The sequence below is a fragment of the Sprattus sprattus genome (genome assembly GCF_963457725.1).
Source record: "Sprattus sprattus genome assembly, chromosome: 7".
Taxonomy (NCBI): Eukaryota; Metazoa; Chordata; class Actinopteri; order Clupeiformes; family Clupeidae; genus Sprattus; species Sprattus sprattus.
Genome location: NC_137926.1, coordinates 13679972 through 13704585, shown reverse-complemented (window position 1 = coordinate 13704585; position 24614 = coordinate 13679972). Strand labels below are relative to the sequence as shown.

The window sequence follows — 24614 nt, the reverse complement described above, 5'->3', positions numbered from 1 at the left end:
AAAAGGAGGATGCGACTCACGAAACATTTGAAAGGCAGAAGCTAAAGTATGTAGAACTGGTAGCAGAAGCAAGGCAATGAGGGTGGCAAGCACAGTAAGCTAAATCAACCACAACACTTGAATGTTGGATTTTGGTTCTTGATTCTTGAGGACGATCACTCAAAGGAGTTTTAAAAGAGTTGTTTGAGGCTGCTGAAAAAGAAAACCAGTGTTTGTGGCTAAGGCACCTGCAAACTACTGAACTAACCTAAACTAAAACTGAGACATGTAACAATGAAACACCACTTCAGCACTGATGAAGATAGGTGCCTGCTTGAAAACCCCAGTGAAATGCTCACGAAGGCAGCTTTGTTGTTGTTGTATGCTGCTGCTCAGGTTCTATGGTTGGGCAGTCATGTTGTTACCATTTAACACTTTTGGGCTACAGACAGCACATGTTATACTGTGAGGGCTTTTACAGATCAGGGGTGACATGCAGAACATGTCTCCAGCCAGTTGTCCGTTGTTGTTTTATCTATGCTTGGGCAGTTGTTATATTTGTTAGGTTGCTGGTTATGAGCATGTGACAGTTAGACAACTGGTCACTGTGTGGGAAGTGCCCAACCAAAAGCATTAGTAATAAAACATCTTTTCCTGTGTATTAAACTAAAATCAAAAATGGAAATATAAAATCAGTTTATCATGTTTTCAGCCAACATATCCAGCCAGTACATTTTAGGCCAGCCATGGGTCCAGGTTTCTTGACACTGTGTGCTACAAAAAGGCTTGTAACTCCTCTTTTTGATTGGTGTTGGTAATGTTGATCAGTTCATAGATTATTTGGGTATTGTTAGTTTTGGTAGTGATTTATGTTACATTGCTATTGTAGGGTTTTTGACACAAATGAGGTTAATAATGTTTCATGGGCTCATAGGCCTGTTTAATGATTAGAAAATAATAATAATACTACTAATAATAATAACAATATATCAATCCTTACTGCAAAGGGGGATCGTCTGTTGTTGATGGTGGTGGTGGGGTTGAGGGGTTGGTGTTGGTGGTTTTACCATCTCAACGTCCGACATAACTTTCATCCACAGCTAATAAAATGTATGACAATGCTGATGTCATCCTAAGTATTTAGAATATTTTATTCACCTTGTGTAATCTAACCTAATACATTACAAATGATGTCTATCTCTGGTGCATGGACTCCATCCTTTTAATTATCTCTAAATGGACAAATCTACATAAAAGTATTAAAACAAAAACAACAAGGCTTGCTGATTTACAGTGGGTATCAGAGTAAACCTACTGAAAGGCTGACTAGTATTTTCCACTACCCATTCCGCCTCAGCTTCAGAAGAACCCAGCGCTGGTCAAACAGCTCCAAGGGTCCTTCTCCTATGGCTTATTTGAGAAGATAACCAGGACCTTCGTGGACTGTGCTGTCCCCTCACGGACCGGCAGCACACAGAGCACCCAGCAGGCCCAGATAGCCATGACCTGTGAGGTGACCAGCAGGCTCTCGGCACTGGACCTGCACCCCATGAACCGGATCATGGGCTTTGGAGCCCAGTTCCTGCAGCAGAACTTTTCTGGCTGGGTGCGACAGTCTGGAGGCTGGGTAAGTGGATAGCCCAGACCACAGGGCTTTGTTTGACTGGAACCAGCAGGAAGCACTACATAGCGTCTTTCTAAATTCTCTAAATGCACTCACATTCATTTTATATTCATATATTGTATACTGTACATCTTAAATTCACTTTATATGCACTATATTCTTGATCCCTGGAAACATCTAGCATCCATTAAAGATGCAGTCCGCTGTGCTAGTATGACACACTTTTAGTCATATTCAACGGATTGCTCATCACGCCCCCTAGCTGTCCGTTCAGTGCATGTGCTTAAAAAAAAACCTCCAGTGTTTGTACACAGTCCAGGCTCAGTAAACATGAAATAAACACCACTGTTAAATGGCTTGAAGCGAGCCATAAATAATTCCAGCTAATGAACATGTTGTTTTGGGAGCACAGAAGGGAGGGGTGTCACTTTATTTACTGCTGAGTTTTGCTTTAGAAGAATTGAGGATGGCATCTTTCCTTAATTTGGAAAGAGATTTCCATAATATTTCCTCAGTTTTTTTGGGTAAATTGGTCTAATTATCTCCATGCACAAATCTATTTTGATATATGTAGGTTGCAGTGTTTTGACAAGAGCGTGTATAAAGACAGTGTATAAGAAAACATATCATGAAACATGAGTGTTCATATGCTTTCATTTCATTAAATGCCCATACACACACACAAACAACAAACAAACAAGCAACAAAATCCTAACAAACCCAGACTTTAACCTGATATCGCTGTTTCTGTTTCCTCCAGGAGAAAGCTTTTGATGGACAAATCGATGAAGACGATGAAGTCCAGTGAGACAAGGAGTGCTATATTTCTGCTATTTAATGAACCAAAGTTGTGCCAAAAGTGTAGTGTAGACTTTGTCCTAAAATGATCAGACTGAATATAACCAAGAGGTTTTATTTTTAATGCAAAACGTAAATTCATGTGATCAGCTGTTTTATACACCAGAGAATGACAAATATTTCAGATTCAATGTTATATTCACAATACATCCTAGAATTAATGTTTGATCAAACATAGACTTTTTGCATGTGAAAAAAAAAAACATAACTGATCTTCACACTTATCTTAAATACATTTAATTCTTATAATATTTGTAACACTTCTGACAGCACATGGTCTACTATTCGCTTTTGGGAAAAGTTTTTACACTCTGCAATGGACTGTGACTTTTGCATGTGAATCATTATTCAAAGAAAACCCTTTTTTTATTCAGTGTGTATATGAGTGCCTTGTTAGTCTGATATAAGAGTAACCTTGACAAACATGCAGAGGACATTTAACATGCCAGGATAAGCTAGGCGATGACTCCACTTTTCAAATTATGTTAATTGGTTGTTCATTAAATATATATGCGTATATCAATTTAGAACTGTATTTACCTCTCAGGATGGCAGTTTGTTTTTGTTTTTGACTGATCTGTCATGTGACAGCACAACCTGATTGACACATTATTATTTTAATGTGTTTTACTTGTAAAGCACTTTGGTCAGCGTGAGCTGTTTTTAAATGTGCTATATAAATACATATGACTTGACTTGACTTGACATAGAAGACTTAATTTAACATGCTCTGAGCCATTTTCATCATGGTGGGTTTTAAAGGTGAAGAGCTCACATTCAGTACACGGTATACAACAGTGTGTTGACATGTTTTGTTGGTGCTCGTCTTAAGAAGAAAACCAACATTGTACAGGCTTTTGCAATGACAATTATGAACATTACCACTGGCCTCACACTGAAATAGCTAGGTCTGAGTGCTAGGTGTGCCAAATAAAAGCTGAATTTCTGTGACACTTGACTGTTTGAAATCTGAAGCTGAACTAGTCCTTGTCTACATTGCATTACATGATAAAGTAGCAATGGATTTGGTAGATAAAACAGACATCGCAGTGAAATGCATTTAAAGGCATCTTGAATTCGCACACATGACGGCTAGAACTAACCAGTGACAAAGTGCAGACAGTTTAAATAGGATTGATAAACATTACTTTATATACCAAGGTATCTATTAATCCTGCAGGATTGATAAACATGACTTTATATACCCAGGTATCTGTTCATCTTGCCCAGGGCATCACACACTGTGGTGAGGTCACTACGTAGGTCCTGTACCACGTTCTCTATGCTTATGGTGTCCTTTAGAAGGTCAATGCTCTGTGTGTAGGGGTTGTAGTACACAGAGAACGGCCTCTTGATTGTTTTGGCGAAATCCCTGCGGAAGGAAAGTAGTCACTTATACTAACAAATTATTTCTCAACTAAATGTACATCTTTGATTGGTCTGGTCCTCAGAATCATAGTGAGAATACCTAAGTAAAATACCTTGCACAATGGATATGCGTATAGATGGAGGTACATATATACTGGCTGAGCAGATATTAGCACTTGTTATCTGATATTTTACCTCATTCTTTCTTTGGCCTCTTCGAAACTCTCTGAGACAAAATAAACCTCCTGGAAGGTGGTGATGAGGCATTCCTGATCGCAAGTGGTCTTCGGCTCAAACGGCCTCACTGTAGCCTTGTCTGAGAGTGCATGCTGCACAGCAAACAGAAATAGTGTAACCCAGTAACCCTTAAAAATAGATTATATTTGAACTTTTCAGATTAGGTTCCTTTGGCTGAAGTGGCAGATCAAGGCGCAGACTTCACCAAGTATATGGATTGAATCATGAGCATGGAAAACCCATTCTGAAATTTTATTTAAAAAAAGTGCCAGCTGAATTAATAATTGTAAATGTAATGATTAAAGCCATGTATGCTATATACTGTATACATAAATATGCCATATATATATAGCATACATGGCTTTAATTATTACATTTACACTTATTAATTTAGCTGGCCCTTTTATCATCACGGTATAGATATAAACTTTCATATATACATAAGTTGGAACGTTCTTGTATATTACCTTTAGTTCCCCGATGGAGGAGAGCAGACCGGCTCCATATGCTCTCAGTTGCCCTCCCTGTTTGCACAGGCCAAACTCGATGGTGAAGAAATAACACTAGGAGAGACACATAAGAGAGGAGAAAAAAGCAAAACAAATTGACACAAAATTCAGTTGTGAAATGTCATGCCACGGAGAGCGGACAAGCGTACAGGCGACTTAACTTTGCACATCAAACATTAAGAATGGAAATGCCACTGCAAAGAGCTGTGACCTTTTTAACGCTTTTCTCATTTCTTCACATTATGCTAAATAGCTGCCACTCAAAGATTAAAAAAAAAGACGACGCATCAACTTGGCACACATCTACCACATCAGGGACTCTGGGAGTCGGGTTTATCTCCCCCGCATGGAAGCCAGCGCAGGAAGTAAAGAAATTACATAGAGCAGGAGCGGAATGATGGATGTCTGAGAGACAGAGAGGGGGCGCTTACCGTGGCGAGTTTCTGCACATCCTCGTCCCTCGCTCCTAGGGAAGCCAGCCCGATCTCCTGGGAGAACTGAGCAAATTTGGGGTCGGCTAGCAGGGGAACGTGACCCAGTAACTCATGGCATGTGTCCCTGTAGGAGATGTTTGATGTTTATTGTCTGCACCAATATGCCAAAGAAAATTCCTGGTAGGCGTGAACTTTCTTGGCAATAAAAACAATTCTGATTCTAATACGACAGTCCGAAATGACTGGCCAATACTGTACAATAACTGAATAATATCTAATTAAAGAGTAAAGCAATGGGCCATGCAAAATACTCCACATAACATTCAATTTACATTAGGCATCTTAACAAATATCACAGGAGTGCTTTTAAAATAAAAATTCAGAGTTTAACAGACTATAAAATTTGTTTACATGCTTTAGAAATTATTCTATATTCTCTCTTTCAGATACTGGCAGGCTGTTTACAAAAAAGCAGGATTGTGTGTTTTAGACCTCACAGTAGGTGAGATTGGTTGTATAGTATGTCCGTGTATGTTTGTATGTATGTGTGAGACATTCCAGCAGGTGAGATTGTGTGTGTGTGTACTCACGGCTCTGGTGTGTACAGTGGGTCAGTGCTGTGACGCACATACTGTGTGCAGTTGAACACACGGTAGGCCAGGCCTGCTAGGAAGTCACGTGGTGACAGGTACCCAGCCACTGGACGCACCGTGAACCCTGACCTCTCTGGAGAAGTCAAAGGTTACATTCAGTCAAAGGAATGAAGAATGAAGAAATTTCATATCGATTTAGAATAAGAAACATACAGTACATATACGAAAACTATTTAATAACCATAAAACTATATAAAAACTCTGTATTGGATATTCAGTGATATTGTACATCAAAGGATACTCTGTTATATTTTATGTTTCAATGGGCCAGTTAAGTTGGAGCAGCTGCCTCCCTGTTTGTACAGGAATCCCAAATGATTTTGTAAAGGTTTCTTCTTTCACTGTCACTGAATATATGATTCATCATATCTGGAGTGCATCAGACAAGTCACTGCCTTCAGACATGCGCAAACACATACAGGCAAGAACCAACAATTGCACACACACACACACACACTGCAAGTGTTACAGTTTGTATTTACCTCTGAGAAACAAGGACACATCCTCCAGCTGGGGTATGTTGTCTGCCCGGTACCCACAATGCTTTGTGAGCAGTGGGAGGTTCTTGAGGTACTCCTGGCAGGCGTGGGTGGGGTAGAGCTTGGTGAGCTCGCGGAACACCACCCCCCAGGTCTTGACCTCCTCTTCAGTGTACTCAATGTGAGGTATGGGCTGCCCACTAACACACACATATATAAGGTTGGGCATCACTGCATTGGTGCATACAATGGCTGGATGCAGGGTCAGTCAGTTTTACAAATGAACACCTTTACAATATAAACATACGCCATGGCGGTTATTGAACTGTGTGTTATGTAAAGGTGTTCATTTGTAGAAATGATGAATTATGATTCATAATGAAATTATAAATGAAATTGGTATGTAGATGCTTCACTAACAATTTGTAATTCATTGCAACCTCCACAAAATACTTCCTCCGCTGACGATACACATTGTCTTTAAAGCCCTGGAGAACACAAAGAAACCAAAGAGAATTACAATATTAATTTAACTTTGAAAACATAGGACCAGATCATAGACTGTGAAAAAATCTGATGATTTTCCTGATCTGATGAAATCACTAGGCAGATAATTATGAACAGTAATATGAGAGTGTTTGTAAAGAATTAAAACCACACCCACTGGATGGTCGGCATCGAGCTCAGAGCCATACATCAGCACTCGATGAGAGCACTGGTCCAGCTCAGAAATCTTCTGGGGAAACCAGGGCACACCTTCCCCATCTGGTAACCCTCCCAGAACACACACACAGTCCTCACAGTCTAGGAGGGAGAATAGAAAGCATATAAATATCCCAATCAGCCGAGTTAAGATCATGAACCTTGACCTAAACATTCAGAATATCACGCATGATTAGTGAAGTAACGGTTCAATACAATTGTCTCAAGTCTCTTTACAGAGCCTGAACCCTGTTGTTTTGGGTTAATGTTCAGACAAAGTAGTAGCGATTTCTTTGCATAGACTATTTGTGCTGCCAATATATCTTACTCTGGCAGGCCTATACTATGAATTAATGGGTGAGTCGATGTTTTTGTTTCTCGGCTTTATTGTCTGTTCATTTACAATTTCTAATTTCGACTCTAAACTGTTAAGCTGCCTCTCAAAACTAAAACTACTCAAGAAACATGGATTCCTATAGCTTCATGAACTTTCGCCACTTCTTGTATTATTCTGCTGTGTACCGGCGGCTGTCCAGACTCCTGTGGTTCTTAACTTGATCTCGATACAATAGCAGTCGCAGCAATGGTTGACCAAAACGCGTAAGCGCCTCAGACCAAACCCCAGCTTTTCCAGTTCGGTCACAACATCGCACTAATTGTATTTAACAGATTGACGACAGAATATGAACAATAGGTTTGTGAACAAAAAAAACACAGGGCATGGAAATTCAACTCGCAGCACGAGATGTCCTCATTAAAGTGCTTAAGAGTCCCTGTGATGCACGTACCTCCGTCCGCAGACCACACGTGCTGAGGTGTGTTGTAGGACAGGATTTTGATGTGGTCTTTGAGGTAGTGCACCAGCTCGTTAAACTCTTTCTTAGTGCAGTTGAACTCGGCGTAGATCTCCACCTCCGTGGGGACGCGCTTGCACCCGCGAGACTCGATGTGGGCCAGGTTCACGTGTTTCTCCTTCAGCGAGGACACATACAGACGTTTACCACGTTTGATGCGCATGTGTGTGGTAATTAAGTTATAGACATTTCATGTAAGAACATACTAATATATGTTAAGTATATATGTTTATAAGTTCATAAGGTATTCAGAACCTCATACTTGGGGACATGTAATATAAAGCATGGTCATTGTTTCACCTTACAGTAATACAAAATGATTGTCATCAGACGTGGTGATCCTTTAATAATATCATACCTAACACAAATGGATTGCCTGAGGATTCATTAACTCAGGTAACTGGAGAAATACAAATGTAAAGTACTGTTCAACAACCGTCTAAAGGGAACACTCCAATACCCACTTACCTGAAAAAGACGCAAAGCCCTCACCAAGCAGCCCACTTCATTCTTCACAGAGAAGATGACAGTAGTCTTCCCTGGGTCGTGGCATGCACTGTTGACCTCTTTGTCAGGTTTCTCATCTATTCGACCAAAGGAGGTCCTACGAGTCTTCATAGAGGCAGGGGATGACAAGAATCCAGCACTTAAGATATGGTACTTAAATCATCAGCTCATATATGCAAGCGGGTTGATAAGGGATATTGATGGATTACAATGCATTCACAGGGGTTAGCTCCTGGGAATACTAGTCAATCATTATGCAACTAACACAAGAGCTACAAAAATTGTTACACCAGCATTTGCTCTAGAACCCAGTCAAGCGAAAAAAATGTATTCATTCAAAGTTTGTATTAAAAATGTTTGGGCTTTTCTAGCCTTTATTCAATAAAACAGTAAATGTGTGGGAGAGAGCAATACGGAGTGGGCTTGAGAAATGACCTCGGGCCGGAGACTAACCTAGGTCCTCGGGGGCACTTGACTTATTTATGGTGTGGGACGCCCACGCTACAGCTGCTCTACAGCTCCATCGGGAAGCAATTTTTTTCAGAATAAATTGATCAGTTTCGTCTGTGGTCTTGAGTTGAACTACATTAAGACTTCCACACAGCAAAAGGATGAAATGAATAAATTAACAAATTAATAAATAATTAAGACTGGATATTGATCCACCTGTGCTTAAGATACTATTAAGATATTTCATAGATTTCCTTTAAAACGCATGCCAAATTGCAACTCTGAGAAGCACTTAACAATGTTCAAAGGTCACAAAAACTATAAAGCACAGCACATAATTTGCATGAACTACCTGTCATCATGAATCTACATTCATCTACAGACATTCTTAGAAGATGGTCCACACAATGTGAAACATCTCATGGGCATTGCTTTGTTCTTTGCTACAACTGCATTGCCAACATTTTTCTTCAGGTTCTATGCAATTTTATCTCTTGAAGCTGTTTTTTTTTTTCGACTCACCATTTTCAATCCCTCTTTAAGCAGGTTTCCCCCAGTATGCTGCTGGTCAAACATGGCCGAGTCCAGGGACATGCCCCTGCGGGACCAGTACTTGCTGGAGAACATCATCATGGCGGGCTGCATCCTTGGCACCGCCACGGGCCCCTTACTCTTCAGTTGGGCTTTGGGGGACGCCATTGAGGGGACGTTGGGGCACGCAGAGGATGCACACTTCACAGAAGCTGTAGCTGGAGAAAGAGCTGAGACTCCCTCTGCGAGTAGAGCCCTTTTTATAGGATAGGTGTGATAAGCTACACATCCGCTCTCTCTCAGCCTCCTTCATCTCTCTCTCTCTCTCTCTCTCTCTCTTTCTCAGCATTCTCCATCTCACTTTCTCTCTCTCTCTCAGCATCCTTCATCTCTCTCTCTCTCTCTCTCTCTTTCTCAGCATTCTCCATCTCCCTTTCTCTCTCTCTCAGCATCCTTCATCTCTCTCTCTCTCTCTCTCTCAGCATCCTCCATCTCACTCTCTCTCTCAGCATTCTCCATCTCACTTTCTCAGCATCCTTCATCTCTCTCTCTCTCTCTCTCTCAGCATCCTCCATCTCACTCTCTCTCTCTGTTTTTGTGTGGAAGTGCACACTCCTGATTGTGTCGAGGGGTGGGGGTGGGTGCATGCAGTCCAGCCCACCTTACTTGAGAAGCGTGAACACGATCAGCCACTCCTTAAGATGGATGATCCAGAAGCTAATCCTAAATGCCTGTTCGCTGCAATCACAAGTACACTCAGTGACAAAAACAATAACATGCTGTCCAATGATGAATACTTAAGATAAAGTTTATTCACATATAGTTGTAAACAACTAATTTATAAAAATAAACAACTAATTTAATGGTTCAAACATTATAACATGGAAATTAAAGTAAAGCTATGACAATGGACATCAGTCTGGTACTAGATATTATAATTTATACTAGATATATCTGTTTTCAAATTATGGGTGGTAATCTGGGGTTAAAATGAATAGAAAATATTGAATATTTGTAGGCATTTCAATTGAACACAAATGAATATGGATGTAACATCATATTTTGTAAACCTCACTAGCAAATCTTACGTTAAGGTATTGGGTAGTGTCCATAGCGGTTTACTACTAAAGAGAAGTAGTCAAATGCTTGTCTGGGTTTAGACTCTTTGAAGACGAAATCATACTACAATCAGGAGGATAACCAGACTCAATGAGCACTGCCACCCCCCCCATGTCCACACAGACTTCCAACCACACAGATGACGCCACGTGTTTGTGGGTTTGACTGAATGAATGTCTGTTTGTCACAGGCTTTGCCATAATAATCAAAAGCGCATAGAGGCAAAGATAAAACTGCAACTGCGAGCACAACTGCTATCAGCTGGCTCTGAGGCAATTTCCTGTGGGACAGGAAATGAAAGCACATGGAATGGGGACGAGGGCCACTTTGCCTGGCTTTGTTGTGACGTTATGAACAGATGAAAGATATTTCTGGTGGGGTACAGAAGTGACTTCCACCACCCGTGCGCAGAGTCTAAATGTCAAAATGGGCAGGAGGCGCAATGGAATCGCCAACACCTTGGCTGAGACCATGGCCTGAAGTCCACAGGAGTGGCTGAAATGTTCAGATGTTCAAAATGTCACCAACAGTCACCTATCTCTGAACATTCAATCATGGCAGCCAAATTTGTATGCAAGTGTGCTGCTGCATCTCCCTCTTGGTATTTATTACTTGCAATGAGAAAAGATTATTGCCATTGTCATGCACGGTAATAAATGATTAATGAATACCAATTAGTCAGGAGAATATAAAAACAAAACATGCAGGCTGTCATGTTGGTTAAGCAGTAAAAAAAAATTACAATTTCAGTGATATATGTTTATAGTATAAATTATCATATTATAGCAATAATACAGTATGATTTATTTATACATACAATTTAATAATAGTATAAATACATACATTAATATAATTGAAGGCCCTAAAAACCAGGCCCTTGGCAACGAGAGAGGTGTTGAGAAAAAGAAAAACCATGGACGTGGAGAATTTCAAAAGTTACCACGACTACATTTTGGCGTCATCCCATTACGCTTAAGTTTATTGTAGACACAGTTAGTTTGCATCGAGGAACATCACTGTGCCAGCCAGCCTTCGAAAGTAAGGCCACTCCACTCCACTCATGCAAGAGGCACATCTGTACACAGCCTTCACCAGGTGACAGTTGAGTTTTCCAGCCCAAGATAAACAAATGATTACAGAACTAAGAGATATTTGTATGAGGAACACAAAAGAATACAAGTGAACCACTCGGGGTGTAGAAGCAAGTAAAGCAGACAAGCAGCATTTGTGGTGTGAAAGACAGATCAAATGAGCTCAACTTGAGATTCCAAAACTCTCAAATTTCTCAAAGTTGACACGGAACCAGCCTGATTAACCAGCCTGACATTAAAAAATTATTTAAAAAAAAAATAAACAAAAAGAAACCATCTTTATTATTCAATCACTCCGTCCATCAGAGATTTAAAAAATTAAGCCTGCTCACACTTTGCTCTGTTGTGAGGCACTTGCCCATCCCCAACACTACTCCCAAATTGGTGTGTATTTGACATTCATATTAACATTCTAGTAACGTGGCTCATAGACAAAATGTGGTTTGCTTTGGGAGCCGTTTGGATTTTCTGGTCACAATGCTCCCATAACATGTGCTTCGGCATTTAGATGATACCCAATGCCAACTTCTTCAAACCACTTAAGCGCCAAAAGTCGCGAACAGTTCCTATATGGTTGCTTTATGTAATGACTATTAGACTGAACTTCATAAGCATGGTCAATGATCAATCAAGAATGAGATGGCCAATTAAGTATGATTAAATTATACAATAAAGTATGATTTATATCACACTTACAAGCAAAATCACACTGTTTGCATCCCCCAAAAAATAAACACAGACCCTGTGAAGAGTGTTCAAATAATACTTATCTTATTCTAAGAATAAATATAAACCTTCGAAAGGCCTCAAAAATCAACACATACTGCAGCACTTGTTGATCTGAATTTTAAAGAGTTTGTGCATGGTTCAAAAAAGACTTACTTTTTAATTGTTTTCACCAAAACAAATGGAGACTCCACCTTTTTTTTTTTACATTACTAAAACTCTCCACAGAGTGGGAAGGAATGATTATATCAATGAAAGAAAATATAATACAAGAAATTACAAAAATAATACATTTTGGGTCTTTTTAGGCCCTTGTAATACATTCTTATTTATATATGTATCTCTATATATAATTTTCATTTTCCTCTGGACTGTTTACTCCGTGACCTCTGGTGTAAGGTGGAACTCTGAACTGTTGGTCACTCAGATGTGTGCGGTTGTAAAAAGTCTGTGTATTGCCAGTCTTTACGTTTCACTACGAGATGAAGGCTACTTTGTAGCCATTGGATGACGTTTCCGACAACTGTCCATGGCCGTTGGAGACGAGTTCACCGGATGTGTGCAATGGTGGCGTCAGGATCCCGTAGTCGCTAAGCTCCAACGTGGATTTATCACAAGCTGCTTTCAGTCCCAGAATCTCACTGACGGAGCAGGGTAAATCCTAAAGACCAAGGTAAATGTGACATGATTGGAAAAACCTTAGGACTCACATTAAAAGTGCAATATTTTTGTCAAAACGTTTTTGTAAAAAAAAATACATCATAATAAAAAAACAGACAGTTTTCCTGGGCATTACATGGCTAAAAGATTTAATTTTGATAACCAAATCTAACTAGGTGAACTGGTCACCACACTCGGCAAGGTGAATTGTCACCTCATAGACGTACCTTGCAGTTTTTGATCTGTAAACAGATAGCTTCGGATTTGTGAAGGATTTCTTCTATATCCAGTTTCATTGTCAGTTCATTGATATGCTGTTGAAGGACATTACCAGTATGCAAGATCAGAAACTGCAGTCCACAAGACACGCAATCCAGGCATGCAATATAACAAACCTCGGAAAAAAACATGATTCCATAATTCTGTAACATTTGAATTAACATTGGAAAGAGTTCTCTCGGTCATACACAACAATTATTTGAGCTCTAATTTGATCAAGTGGTCCAACCTCACACTCAGAAACCGCTCTGTATTCATGGAGTGAGAATGGGCCAAGACAAGCTCTAATACCAGTTTCTTAATATGAACCAAACAGGAAACTGCTAGTGTTCTTACCTTAAAGATCTAATTGAAACCATGTTGCTGTCCATGATCTAATTTGATCCAGTGGTCCGACCACACACTCAGAAACAGCTCTGTATTCATGGAGTGAGAATGAGCCAAGACCAGCTCTAACACCAGTTTCTAAACCCCCAACAGGAAACTGCTAGTGTTCTTACCTTAAGGATCTCATTGAAACCATAATGCCTGTCCATGATCTTCTGTTTCTCTGAGTCCAGAATGGCACAACACACCAATAGGTGAAAGTTTTGGCAAGGCAACCCAGTCCACATGACCTGAATCACAAAAACACACAAACAAACAAACATTACATAAGAACATACACAATGTCAAAACAATCTTCTGTCCTAAAGACATAAAATCTTACTGCACCGTCACAGTCAGTGTTCATAAACACACACCTCCCACAAGCGGAGCACATCCTGAAAGTGGAGCTCCCTCTTGAAGCGGATGAGTAACCACCGGAAACAGAAATATAAGTACCCAGAATCCTGTGCCTCTGTAGAAGACAACAAGCACATAATCAGTCAACCTGGCAGTTTAACCTGCAACGAACTATCAAGCATAATCACTGATTGATGCTGACGATGACCCTCTGTGCTTAAGCAGAACCTCTGACCTAGGTAGTTCCAGAACGCCAGGTCCAGTAACCGTAGTAACGTGCTGAGCTGGATGAGCTGGGTCCGCATACCCTGCATCTTCTCCTCAAAGTTCTCGTGCTGAAAGAAACAGACAAACATTTACAATTTAACATTTACAACAGTTACATTTTATCACACTAACCCTTCTGCTCAAGAGTCATCCAGTCATCCAAGCCATGCTGAGACATGACAAAATATCGCTCCTCTGAAACGCCACACAATTGTAGTGTAAACAAATAGATCTCTCTTAGTTTACATGGAGCGGCCAAATCACGTTAGGGGGCGACCAGTGTTTTCACCAGGACAACGCGCTTACTGATAAATGACAAAGATTGGCCAATTTCAACTGATGTGGTGGGTTTGAGAGTTCAACAGTGCTCAATATGGCATGCCATGGCAAAATATCATGTCTGTGGTAATGCCTGAAGACTGATTAACCCACAAACATTAGCACTAGTAAATACCTTCCAATGTTTGCTTTGTGCTTAGAGAAATACCCCTGTGGTTCATTAGCTGCAGTAAGTGATGAATTACTCTGATTTAAGGGTGTGTGCAGATCTGTAAAGCCAAATAGGGTTTAGTGTAGGAAAGCATCAAAGGAGTTGAAGAACGGACTCATATCCAGCTCCTTCTGCTGAGAACAAACATTAAAAGATTGACACGGACATTAAACAAATGCCCCCTTAAATGATCCCCAATCACCACATGTGTATTTCGATTTAAGCAAATGGTTAGAGAACAGGCCAGGCAAATAATGTTTTTCATTATCAATGCTGTTCCGAAGCTAAACACACATGGCCTCTATCAAAAAGTAATTGTCTTATTCAGACTCATCCAAGCGCTTACCTGCTTTTTTTTTTTGCTTTAATAAATGAAAGAAATGCATGAACTGGACTAATTAGGACATGTTCACCAAACACAAAACAATCCAAATATACTCTGTGGGGTGATCATTAAGTGGCATTGTGCTCAACTCTTATTCTTTTAGTTTAATTTAAATCACAAAACATTTGTGATATCCGTTTGTGGAGTTTTTACCATTTCATCCATAAAATTGACGAAGCACCAGAAGGCGTCCACTTCATTCTCCATGACGTAGAGGATGGGGGAGAGCAGGTCACTCATGCCCTGCACGTAACCTGCAAGCATCCACAGTGATAATATATACTATGAAATTATATATTAACAGATAAGGCTGTGAGAAAACATATGGGACAGAACAGGAATGATTAAACAAGTTATTTACTATTCCAACAATGGTGTATGTATGTATGTCTCTATGGGAGTGGTTTTATGAGTGTGTGCAAGAGGAAGAGGGTGAGGGGGAGAGAGAGAGAGAGAGAGAGAGAGAGAGAGAAAGAGGGAGGGACGGAGGGAGTGAGAGAGAGAACTATGTTTTTTATAGAATATTATTGTATAAGGTCAGGTACTCCCCTCACAGTGGCTTAAAATGTTTTGAAAATCATGTGAATTGTATGTGAACTTAAAATAAAAACATTTCCTGAAGACTGGCTCAACATAATAAGATTGAACACCTGTGGATACTGCTCTCTGGACAGGAATTAACAAGGAAAACAGCTCAAATGTTCATGTATCTAATGTCAGGCATGTATCCTTTGAGATATATAACACTTTCTTTGTTTAATTTATAGAAGTTCTTTGTCTTTAAATGAGCCAGAAGAAATACAATGACTCACCTAGATCAAAGTCATACATGCAGTATGTCATGAGAATATCGTGCAGCAGGATGAGACCGGGGTTTTCCAGACCCTCATAGAACTTATTGGTCCGGTCGGTCCGGTTGACATCTTTCTCTGTGAACACACACACCACTGCATTTCTGACGGTTGTCACTGCATTTCTAAACAAACACACACACATCTCCAGTAAGACAAAACTAAATACAGATGCAACTGGCGATCATTGGGGTCCAAGCAGTATGTGCGAAGCACCCCCAGTGACAAAAAAGTTAAGGAGGATCATTTGAATGTTAAAAATGTTATGTAAGGATTTAAAGGCCAGATGCATTTTGAAGATAGACCAAACCATCTCAGAGAAACAGAGGAAAACAGAGGAAGGCACATCTCCATCATCTATATGCCATTCTGAATGAGCATACACATTTTCATTAAGATTCGTCATTCACATAGGTTTATATTAGATTTATCAAAATTCCTTCTGGAGATGATGTGCTCCAAATTTCACGATGATTGGATGAGTGGCCTCAGATGAGTTCATTTCCCCGCCCTTTCCATTTTAAATGAAAAGATGGGATAATTTTGGGACAGAAATTGTCAGGAATCGGCCCATTTGATTTGTGAGCTTGGGAGTGTTGCTCAAACCCATGTGAATCCCAAGCTATGCACCTAGTGTAACGTAAATGTGCTTATTAGAGTTCCCCCTTGTGGCCGATTTGGTTCGTGTTTGGAATGTTCCATCTATGAACGAGCCTATGAAGTTTCAAAGCCACAATATGCAACAATTATACTTCAGGATTAGGGTTAGGATAAGCAGTTTAACCTTAAAATAACAGCTTAAAAAAAATTGGGGCGCTACAATGACTTTTAATATGGAGAATTGCGTCCGTGCCATTGCGATAGCAGGGTATATAGGCATATAACTGCGTTCTGTAGTTTTGCCTGCCGCAGCCCGCCGACCTGACTTGTTTACTACTAGTAAGTAGCTTATTTGCCGTCTTGCTTTGTCTTATGTTGCACTTGCTTGATGTTCGACAGTGTAAGGACAGTCGTTGAGTAACTAGTTTGTCATAATGTCAAAGTCAGCACATTTCAAGAGATTTCGTTAGTTTTAGCTGCTAGCATATCTTTAGCGAATAGCTATTGTTCCGTTGTGCTGCTTTAATGACGATCAGCCATTTACACTGGTAAACTGACTGCTGAAATCTAGGCTTAAGGTGAGGTGGAGGTGAGGTTTTTTAATTCTGTGTTTTACCTATGAGACTCTTGTAGTCTCTTAACCTGGAGTTCCTTCTCTCCTGCTCCTCACTGACGGACTTCCACTGCAGCTTCATCCTGAAGTACTCGTCTCTGTGGACCAGAGGAACAGACGGAAGAAATACATCAGCAAGTAACACACCGGTCATGTACCTAAACACACTTAGTCACACACAACATGTACATTATATTCACAACACTTTCTCACAATGACACTAACACATAACATGTACATTATATTATATTAAAGACAAATAATATATCATTACATACACACACATACAAATACGCAATCTACCATTTATAAATGTATGTATACAGAGATGTGTGTATAAACACATATAGTGTGTTCAAGGACTGTGGATATCTTACGTTTTCCTCCTCTGGAGGCTTTTCCTCTCCTCCGAGGTGCTGTTCCAGGTGTAATACCCCAGCAAAAACTTCCAGGCCTCTCTCCTCACCACATGGCACAATCCCTACAGGTGAACACACAAACATACAAGCGTGAACATAAACACAAACACACGGCTCATCAAGAAGAATGAAACCATGTTCACAAGGAAACAGTGAGACCTAAAAGAACATCCTTAAAACATTTACGACTTAATAGACTACTTAAGTCTGTTATATTTTCCTTAAGTGGTCAGAGGGTATATCCATGTAAGGGCTACCTCATGCACATTACTACAAAAAAGAACTACAACAGGTTTATTTTAAGCATGCTACTTTTTTTTCATCACAGTGTACACCATGAGATCTGCAGTGATGTATAAAAGGTTTAAAAATGCTGTGTAGGGGTCTCAAGTGGATTGCAACTATTTAAGTGATTGGCCTTCTTCCCTTACATACACAGTTTTTTGAGGGTCTTCAGTTTGTAAATGGCTTTGGGAACTATTAGGAATCATCACTCCTAAAACGAACTACTTTTTAAAGACAGGTCTGGATATCATAGGATGTTTTTTTCTTCAGGTAATCTCCATGCCAACAATCTCTCTAGCGTGGTAACAAATCGGATATGAGCGCATCATGACGACAAAGCACTGCTGGCAGGGAAGTGAAGAGAGTGAAAAAAGACTCGTAAAATGAGATTGTGATCCTCCAACAGAAAGCAATTTCATCACACGATGAGGATGACGAAGATGAAAACTAACATGAATAATTCACGTACAAGCAGCCATAACAAGCTAATGTATCTTTCTGCACCCAGATAAATAAATACATACACATAAATATTTATACATTTATCAAACACGGCAAAAACATATACCCACACACAGACGCTCACATTGTACACATAAACCTAAATGCAAGTGGATTTACCCCTTTGAATATCCTTTCTTTGAGCTCAGGCACTTTGCGCACTCTGCCCTCCTTGTCCTGGTACTTGACCCAGTCCGCCAGAGAGAGAGGTTCTCCCCGCTGGACCTCTGGCCTTGAGCCCAGGTCCACCTGCAGGACAAAACAGCCGAGTCGTCATGCCAACACATCCAGGGGATCCCTATACCACAGTTATTTGGGGATCAAACGCAAAATAATAAAGGGGCAGCCGTTAAGCATTATGTAACGCCCAGACCATTGCAACACCATGGCTAAAAGTTCTGACTGAGGCTGGGGTGAGGGCTTTCCTGCTACCCAACCCTAAAAGAAATGTACTGTTTCTGGTGCTACTACTGAACTGAGCCTTACATGACCTCTGACTGATCTCCCACAGAGAGACAGCACTCCATGCACAAACAATTAAGATGTCTGGGCTACTTAAACACTCTAGTGTAATTTATTGTTTTTCATTTTTGCTGGCTTGCTGAAGAGACCTTGTCTGGGAATTCCCTGCCCCTTCACTGCATTGCATTTGCTCAGTTAGTCTGGCCAACTATCATCAGCGATCCACTTCACTCACGTAATTGGACACGCCTTTAACCAATCAGACCAACGATACTATACAACGATACAACGATCGATAATAAAGCAAACACATATTTTTTCTGTATGAATTGTTCCAGGGCAAGTTTCTGTTCTGTTTTCAAAGAAAACTTGCCTTATCGAAGTTTTGCGGTGCTTCGGCGGCCACCATGTCCAATGTTTAAAAACTCTCCGTGCAGTAGAATTTGTAACGTAGCCGTGGTAAGTTTAAATCCGCCAATGGCGCGCCAGGTAGCCAAAAGCCAGTTTGTGATTGGCTCCAAGGATTGTGGAACTCTTGAAATGAACGGGTATCCATACTTGGCCAGACCCAGTTCTGAGGCAAAATCAATTTGGCCGGAAGAAGTGGGGCGGGACTTCCCAGACTAGAAGAGACCCTTACCCGGGTGATGACCTCGAACCCTGGCTCCTCCAGCTGGTTGATCTCCAGGCCAGGGATGATCTCCCCCAGGATGTCCGCCGCCACATCCTCCTCCTCCGCTGGCATCTCCCTTTGCTCCAGCTCCGGGCCGCGGAACGCGTCAAATATGTAGTTGGTTACCTTGGAGAACCCCCCGAGCGTGGCGACGTAGGGGTCCTTCTGCAGCTTCTGTGGAATCAGAACAGATTCATGTGGAACTGCATCAGTCCTGACGCGGCACAGGTGATGACACTCATGATCAAAATGAATCAATGATTTCACATCCGAGTGTTAACCAGAGTTGATGGGTGAAATCAGAGGTAATAAGCAGTTTTATTTACCTGAAAACCCACCAACATGTCTAAATACTCTGACCACTTACGTGAACCAGGCCATAGTTGGAGTCATCCAGAAGGTTCTCAAAGGACTGTGAGAGAGCTTTGTTCTGACAGCTAACAAGGAACGTTGTTTTGTCCCTCGGACACCTACAAAACAAGCACAGATGCCAAAACAAATCAGCTATGAATCAGACCAACCATGAACTTCCAACTGTTTCAGTTATATTTAAGCTTAATATGTGCCCTTTAAGCACAAAACTCTGAATACAAGCATATCAGCTTTGCAGACTGTTTTTTCAGAAGGTTCAAAACTTAAGCTACCATATTTGGGAAGCTGCATAGCAACCTGTCACATGACTCTTTCTTGACAGCTTTACTGCATTCAGCCAGAAATCATCAAACGAACCCCGTCGTAGCCTAATCCTTCTACCCTTATCCTTTCAAGACCCTTGATAAGAACTCTAATAACAGCTATCTGTGGTTTCTTTGCTGCTGCAGGCTGGGTTCGGTCCAACAGAGGCTAATCTGTCATGATATTTGGATCAGAGAGACGAAGAAAGAGAAAGGGAGAGAGAGAGAGAGAGATGGAGCTTTTTTCGAGACACTTTGGGTCTTGAAGGCCAGACATCCTTCTGTTTGACACCAAGATCACCAAGTCTGCTTTTACATCTCTTACACACACGTGATCACACAAAATACTCTTTCAGAGTTCCACACTTTCAGAGGCAATGGATTACGCTAGAAAATGTGGGTATTGTCATTCCAAAGACGTGTCGTCACAGAATCTGTGGAAGATAATTTGTGTTTGAGAGTTAAAAGCGCAGAACACCCTGCAGAGGGGTTGCGGAGCCATGCTGAGACGAGGGGCTCGCTGCAGGTCCTGGTCACCCGAGTCCTGTCTCCCTGCGTTCAACAACAGACCCATACCCTACCCTCATCACATCTCTTCCCAAGTTTGTGTAACTGGATATAGCTCCTGGGCACCATCTTGTGCACAAACAGTGCAGTGCAGTCCAACTAAACACAACAATGGAACTCATTCTCGATCTTTTTCTGTAATTCTTCAGAAATGTTTCTTACACGACTTTGCAAAAACAACGTAAGAGAAACGCTTCCGCTGCATTCCCGCACGCTTGAAAATGTGTTCATAAGCAGCCGAAGTCTTGTCAGCTGTGTTCCTTCCGATTCGTTTCTTAGATTGATGCGCGTTCTCGTGAAAGTGGATTTGCATACATTTTCCCAAATCCACACGAAAGCAACCTGTAACAGGTGTTTATTAATAAGATGGAGATATTTTCTTACGTTGAACTTCCGAAGTCCTTAAAACACATTCAAGAAGTCACTTTAAAACAAAACAAAAAATCGAAAAATGGCTACCACAAGTGTGAAGACAGGTCACGAATAGGAGTATAAATTGCAGTCAGTGCTACAAGCCAAAATTGCCACCGTAAGTGTGAAGACTGGTCACGAGTAGCCGTATAAATGGCAGTAAGTGCAGTCACAGTTCTCAGAGATTGGGTTTGGTGTTTATTTATTTACTCACTTACATTTGCAGTGTTCGTGTACATTTACATTCACATTCAGTCATTTAGTAGACACTTCGTCCACAGAGTTAAACGTAATTGTTAATGATACAAATATTCTCGTATTTATTCTTCTTATTATAATTAGTTTAATCCGAGGATGTCTGTAGAGTTGACGTGAACGCAATCACCAACGGGTTCTCACAAATTCAACCGTTAACCCTTTTACAGTAACACAGAGTTTTTTTCAAATGTCATTCCTCAACGCGATTCCTCAAATAACCACAAGATGGCCCGTGGAATCGCATTTGAGAAGAATCCGGCAGAGTTACGACTGCTATTTCGTGTTCTGAAAGTCGTCTGAAGTTCAGAAGAAAGCACAGAAGAAAAAACTATGGAGAATGGCAAATGTTTTCCTAAATCCACCGAAGTGGAGTTCCTTCTGAAATCCTTCTGAAAGTCTTCCCAACTGCTGTCGAGAATGAGGGCCAATCTTGTCAGCACTTGCAAAGCCTGTTCCTTCTCACTTTTGACCAAACGATGCTTATGTCTAAGTATACTGATAACAGAAAACCACTACAAATAGCAAACAGACCTATAAACAGGTAAAACTGACCTAAGCCAAAGGTTACTTTTATTTTACTTTTCATATCTCTCGATTTCCTACAACTGAGTCTGTTTTGTTCTGCTGCAGAATATTACAAGCCATCTGACTCTGCAAAGCACACTACGAAGTCATGTTTGACTACAAAACCAGAAAAAAAGCTCTGGCAATATAGAATAGCCATGCGACCACAAGTAACGAGGAGAGATACGAGGACTTACTCTGTTAAATGCACGCATCTCTGCAGGCAGTCCATGAACTCCTTGCAGCCTCCCTGGTGGAAGTGGATGGTGGGTAAGGTGGTGTCATCCTTCAGACAGAAGATCAGGTGTGTCCAGCCTTCCGTCTTCACTGTGACTGTTCTCAGGTCAGCAGCAGTGAAGGAGAAGGCGCAGCAGTTCTTCTCGTGTGTGTGGTAAGAGGTGCCTAAGTGGTGTCGTAACGGAGACATGCAAGCACGATGAAATAAAGAGAGCCTTGCATCAAAGTAACCACAACGTAGTCAAGACTTTCTGCAAGCATATAGACATTCATTCACACAACTGAAATACATTGACCAGAAGAATACCTTCCTACTGTGCGTGTCAAAGCAATGCACTGATGGGAGAGAATTGTACAAAAAAACACTGCCTGCTAACACATGCTTGAGCATGTCCTTGTCTAACAGCCTGTGGCAGGTCTTGATCACTTGTTGCCTTCAATCAATGCATATATGGTAGCCCCTCCTTTAAACTTTTACAGTGCAGTTGCCTATTCCAGGAACTTCCACTGCTCATCACATTTTGGAACCACATGATTCTTATTTCCAAGTTGACCATGCCAGAGAGATCCGTGTTTGTTACTCCGCCTCATCATTCAGTGTTGGAGCCCCTATCCTTCAGCAATCCTAGGAGTGTGTCACAAGTTCACAACTCGTGTAAGCCCCGTATGTGTTGCCTGAATCCAGAAGGATGAGAAGTGTGGCTGTGCTGCTCACCTTCTCCGTTGGCGTAGGGTTTCCTCTTAAAGGACACTGTGTTCACCATGTCCCACTCCGTCTCACAGCTCTGCTGCTGCTGGTCCACCACGTGATGTGACCTGTCACTTGGACACTGTGTCCACTCCACCACTGAGCTGGAGTCCTGAGTAAGTCAATACAAATACAGCAAACAATAACATTCACATTGAACAATGATGTTCATTACTGACAGTTTTCCCTTGCAGCATCACCACATCACTATCTTACTAACACATCTTAAATGTGATGTCTGGTGTCTGGCCTAAAAATGCATTGGATCCAGAGTGATGCAAACAGACGTCACCTTGCATGCACACAACATGTTGGATGGATCAACGGTGTCCTCCAGTGGTTTATATTCAACCACCGTTTCCCCATCCTGCAGAGAAAACAAGGAGAGGTGGCAAACATGCAAGTCTATGACAAGCATTAACAATGCAACCAATTACACAAGAGCTGGGGAAAGATTTTAACGCCAGTTACAAATAACGACTCGGGCATAAATAAATTACCCACCTTATCTAAGACACGCAGGTATCCTGATATTAGCAAATCCTGGTCTTCTACATCATGTGTACTTGAGTGCACAAAGACTCCTATATGTTCAAATAGAACCTGTGGGAAAAGATGATGTGTTTCCTTAGAAAATTCCAGGAGATTATTTTGTGATGTTGACTGTTTCTTGAGTACCAAGACAGGGAGCACATGTGTCCTTTGAATCAATTAATCATCAGGCACTTCAAAGAATCAACCAAGAACTTCAATACAGTTTCTGTGTACTTCTTGATATTTACAAATAAATTGTACCTGCAGATACATCATCTGTGATAGCTGTCAAGTAGTTGTCAATCAATTCTTTACAAAGCTACAATCTACATGCTCGCATTTCAAAAAAAGCAACACAGCCAATCAGAACAACCTGGATTTTGCACACTATTATAAGCGGTTCAAATGCCATACATTTTTAAAACGTTTAATCCCTTAAGCTGGACTGTCAATATGGCAATACCGCTAGTGTTTACAGTCCCTGTGCAGACTCATTCAAGTGTCCTAAAACATGGCCTCAACCTGGAGGGAAACATATTGATTTCACAAACAATTTACAAAACGGGGCAAGGGTTAAGAGAGAAACATCCCGGTCTGGTTCGGTTTCAGAACGACCTTTGATGACCACAGCTTCAGTGAAACTCAAAGATGTGGAGGCGCACATGTATGATGTTGACACTTGCAGGTAAACGTTGTCAATCGGCATGCAAAAGTCAGATTCAAAAGCATGTCATCATGAGACCTAAATAACTTAGGAAGATAAATCAGTCTTAGCGTACAACGCGGAACTGATAACTGTGGTAATGAGGTTTTGCTTCAATTGGAAACAGGAGTAACCTTTCGATTTGCCTTCGTGGCATCTCAGGTATCAACAGAAAAGCAGGTAGCCAGCTAACATTAGCTGCCTGTGACAAGCTAACAAGCTAGCTGGTTAGCTACCTTGCTAACATCCAATATGAGCTCTAGCCGTTGCTTTCAGGACATAGCTAGCTATCCAAGTGTGTACCCTCTTACCCAGTGACATTAATAGCCCACAATCATGGCTACCTTAATCTCGAGACCCAATACTAGCTTCTACAATTCGTCCGAAAAGGCGACCAATTTTGCCTAATAACATATATTGAAGAAAATCTTGATTCTTGCCAATACCTTGGGAGGAGTAGTAGCCGCCATGTCGACTGTAGTGCACAAACGACGTTGCACAGCTCACGTGCCCATCAGCTTGCCACAACAACACTGACAAGTCATCTTCCGCATGGTGTGTCACCGCGCAGGCGCATTCTCAAGCT

The 24614-nt window shown here is 41.0% G+C and overlaps 2 protein-coding genes across 2 annotated transcripts; both read right to left on the bottom strand.

Annotated features, from left to right (window-relative positions):
- Window positions 1-2687: 2687 nt before the first annotated feature.
- Window positions 2688-9314, bottom strand: tph2 (tryptophan hydroxylase 2 (tryptophan 5-monooxygenase)). Its single transcript, XM_080841664.1, has 11 exons — window positions 9177-9314; window positions 8166-8309; window positions 7632-7815; window positions 6806-6945; window positions 6562-6629; window positions 6145-6341; window positions 5600-5735; window positions 5007-5133; window positions 4534-4629; window positions 4025-4158; window positions 2688-3833 (listed from the first exon to the last, which is right to left on the bottom strand). The coding sequence occupies exons 1-11, from the start codon at window positions 9297-9299 to the stop codon at window positions 3659-3661; spliced, it is 1524 nt and encodes a 507-aa protein (XP_080697790.1). The 5' UTR covers window positions 9300-9314; the 3' UTR covers window positions 2688-3658.
- A 1876-nt stretch (window positions 9315-11190) lies between these two features.
- Window positions 11191-24543, bottom strand: tbc1d15 (TBC1 domain family, member 15). The gene is made up of 17 exons (XM_080842739.1): window positions 24475-24543; window positions 23296-23394; window positions 23084-23158; window positions 22759-22903; window positions 22004-22208; window positions 19700-19802; window positions 19300-19506; window positions 18318-18446; window positions 17370-17473; window positions 16996-17090; window positions 15741-15857; window positions 15082-15182; window positions 14022-14121; window positions 13804-13901; window positions 13561-13677; window positions 13009-13095; window positions 11191-12782 (listed from the first exon to the last, which is right to left on the bottom strand). Exons 1-17 carry the CDS (start codon window positions 24496-24498, stop codon window positions 12597-12599), a joined length of 1992 nt encoding a protein of 663 aa, XP_080698865.1. The 5' UTR covers window positions 24499-24543; the 3' UTR covers window positions 11191-12596.
- Between the last annotated feature and the right edge of the window lie 71 nt (window positions 24544-24614).

Bases quoted from the DNA above. Each gene is read 5' to 3' on its own strand.
- tbc1d15 (XM_080842739.1), bottom strand. From the start codon at position 24,498: ATGGCGGCTACTACTCCTCCCAAG. The intron at 18,447-19,299 runs GTAAGGGTCTCT...TTTGTCCTGCAG, and splicing joins GGTTCGAGGTCATCACCCGG to GTGGACCTGGGCTCAAGGCC. The intron at 13,678-13,803 runs GTGTGTGTTTAT...TTTGTGATTCAG, and splicing joins ATGTGCTCCGCTTGTGGGAG to GTCATGTGGACTGGGTTGCC.
- tph2 (XM_080841664.1), bottom strand. From the start codon at position 9,299: ATGCAGCCCGCCATGATGATGTTCTCCAGCAAGTACTGGTCCCGCAGG. The intron at 6,946-7,631 runs GTACGTGCATCA...TCTCCCTCCTAG, and splicing joins CGTGTGGTCTGCGGACGGAG to ACTGTGAGGACTGTGTGTGT. The intron at 6,630-6,805 runs GTGGGTGTGGTT...TGTGTTCTCCAG, and splicing joins AGCTCGATGCCGACCATCCA to GGCTTTAAAGACAATGTGTA.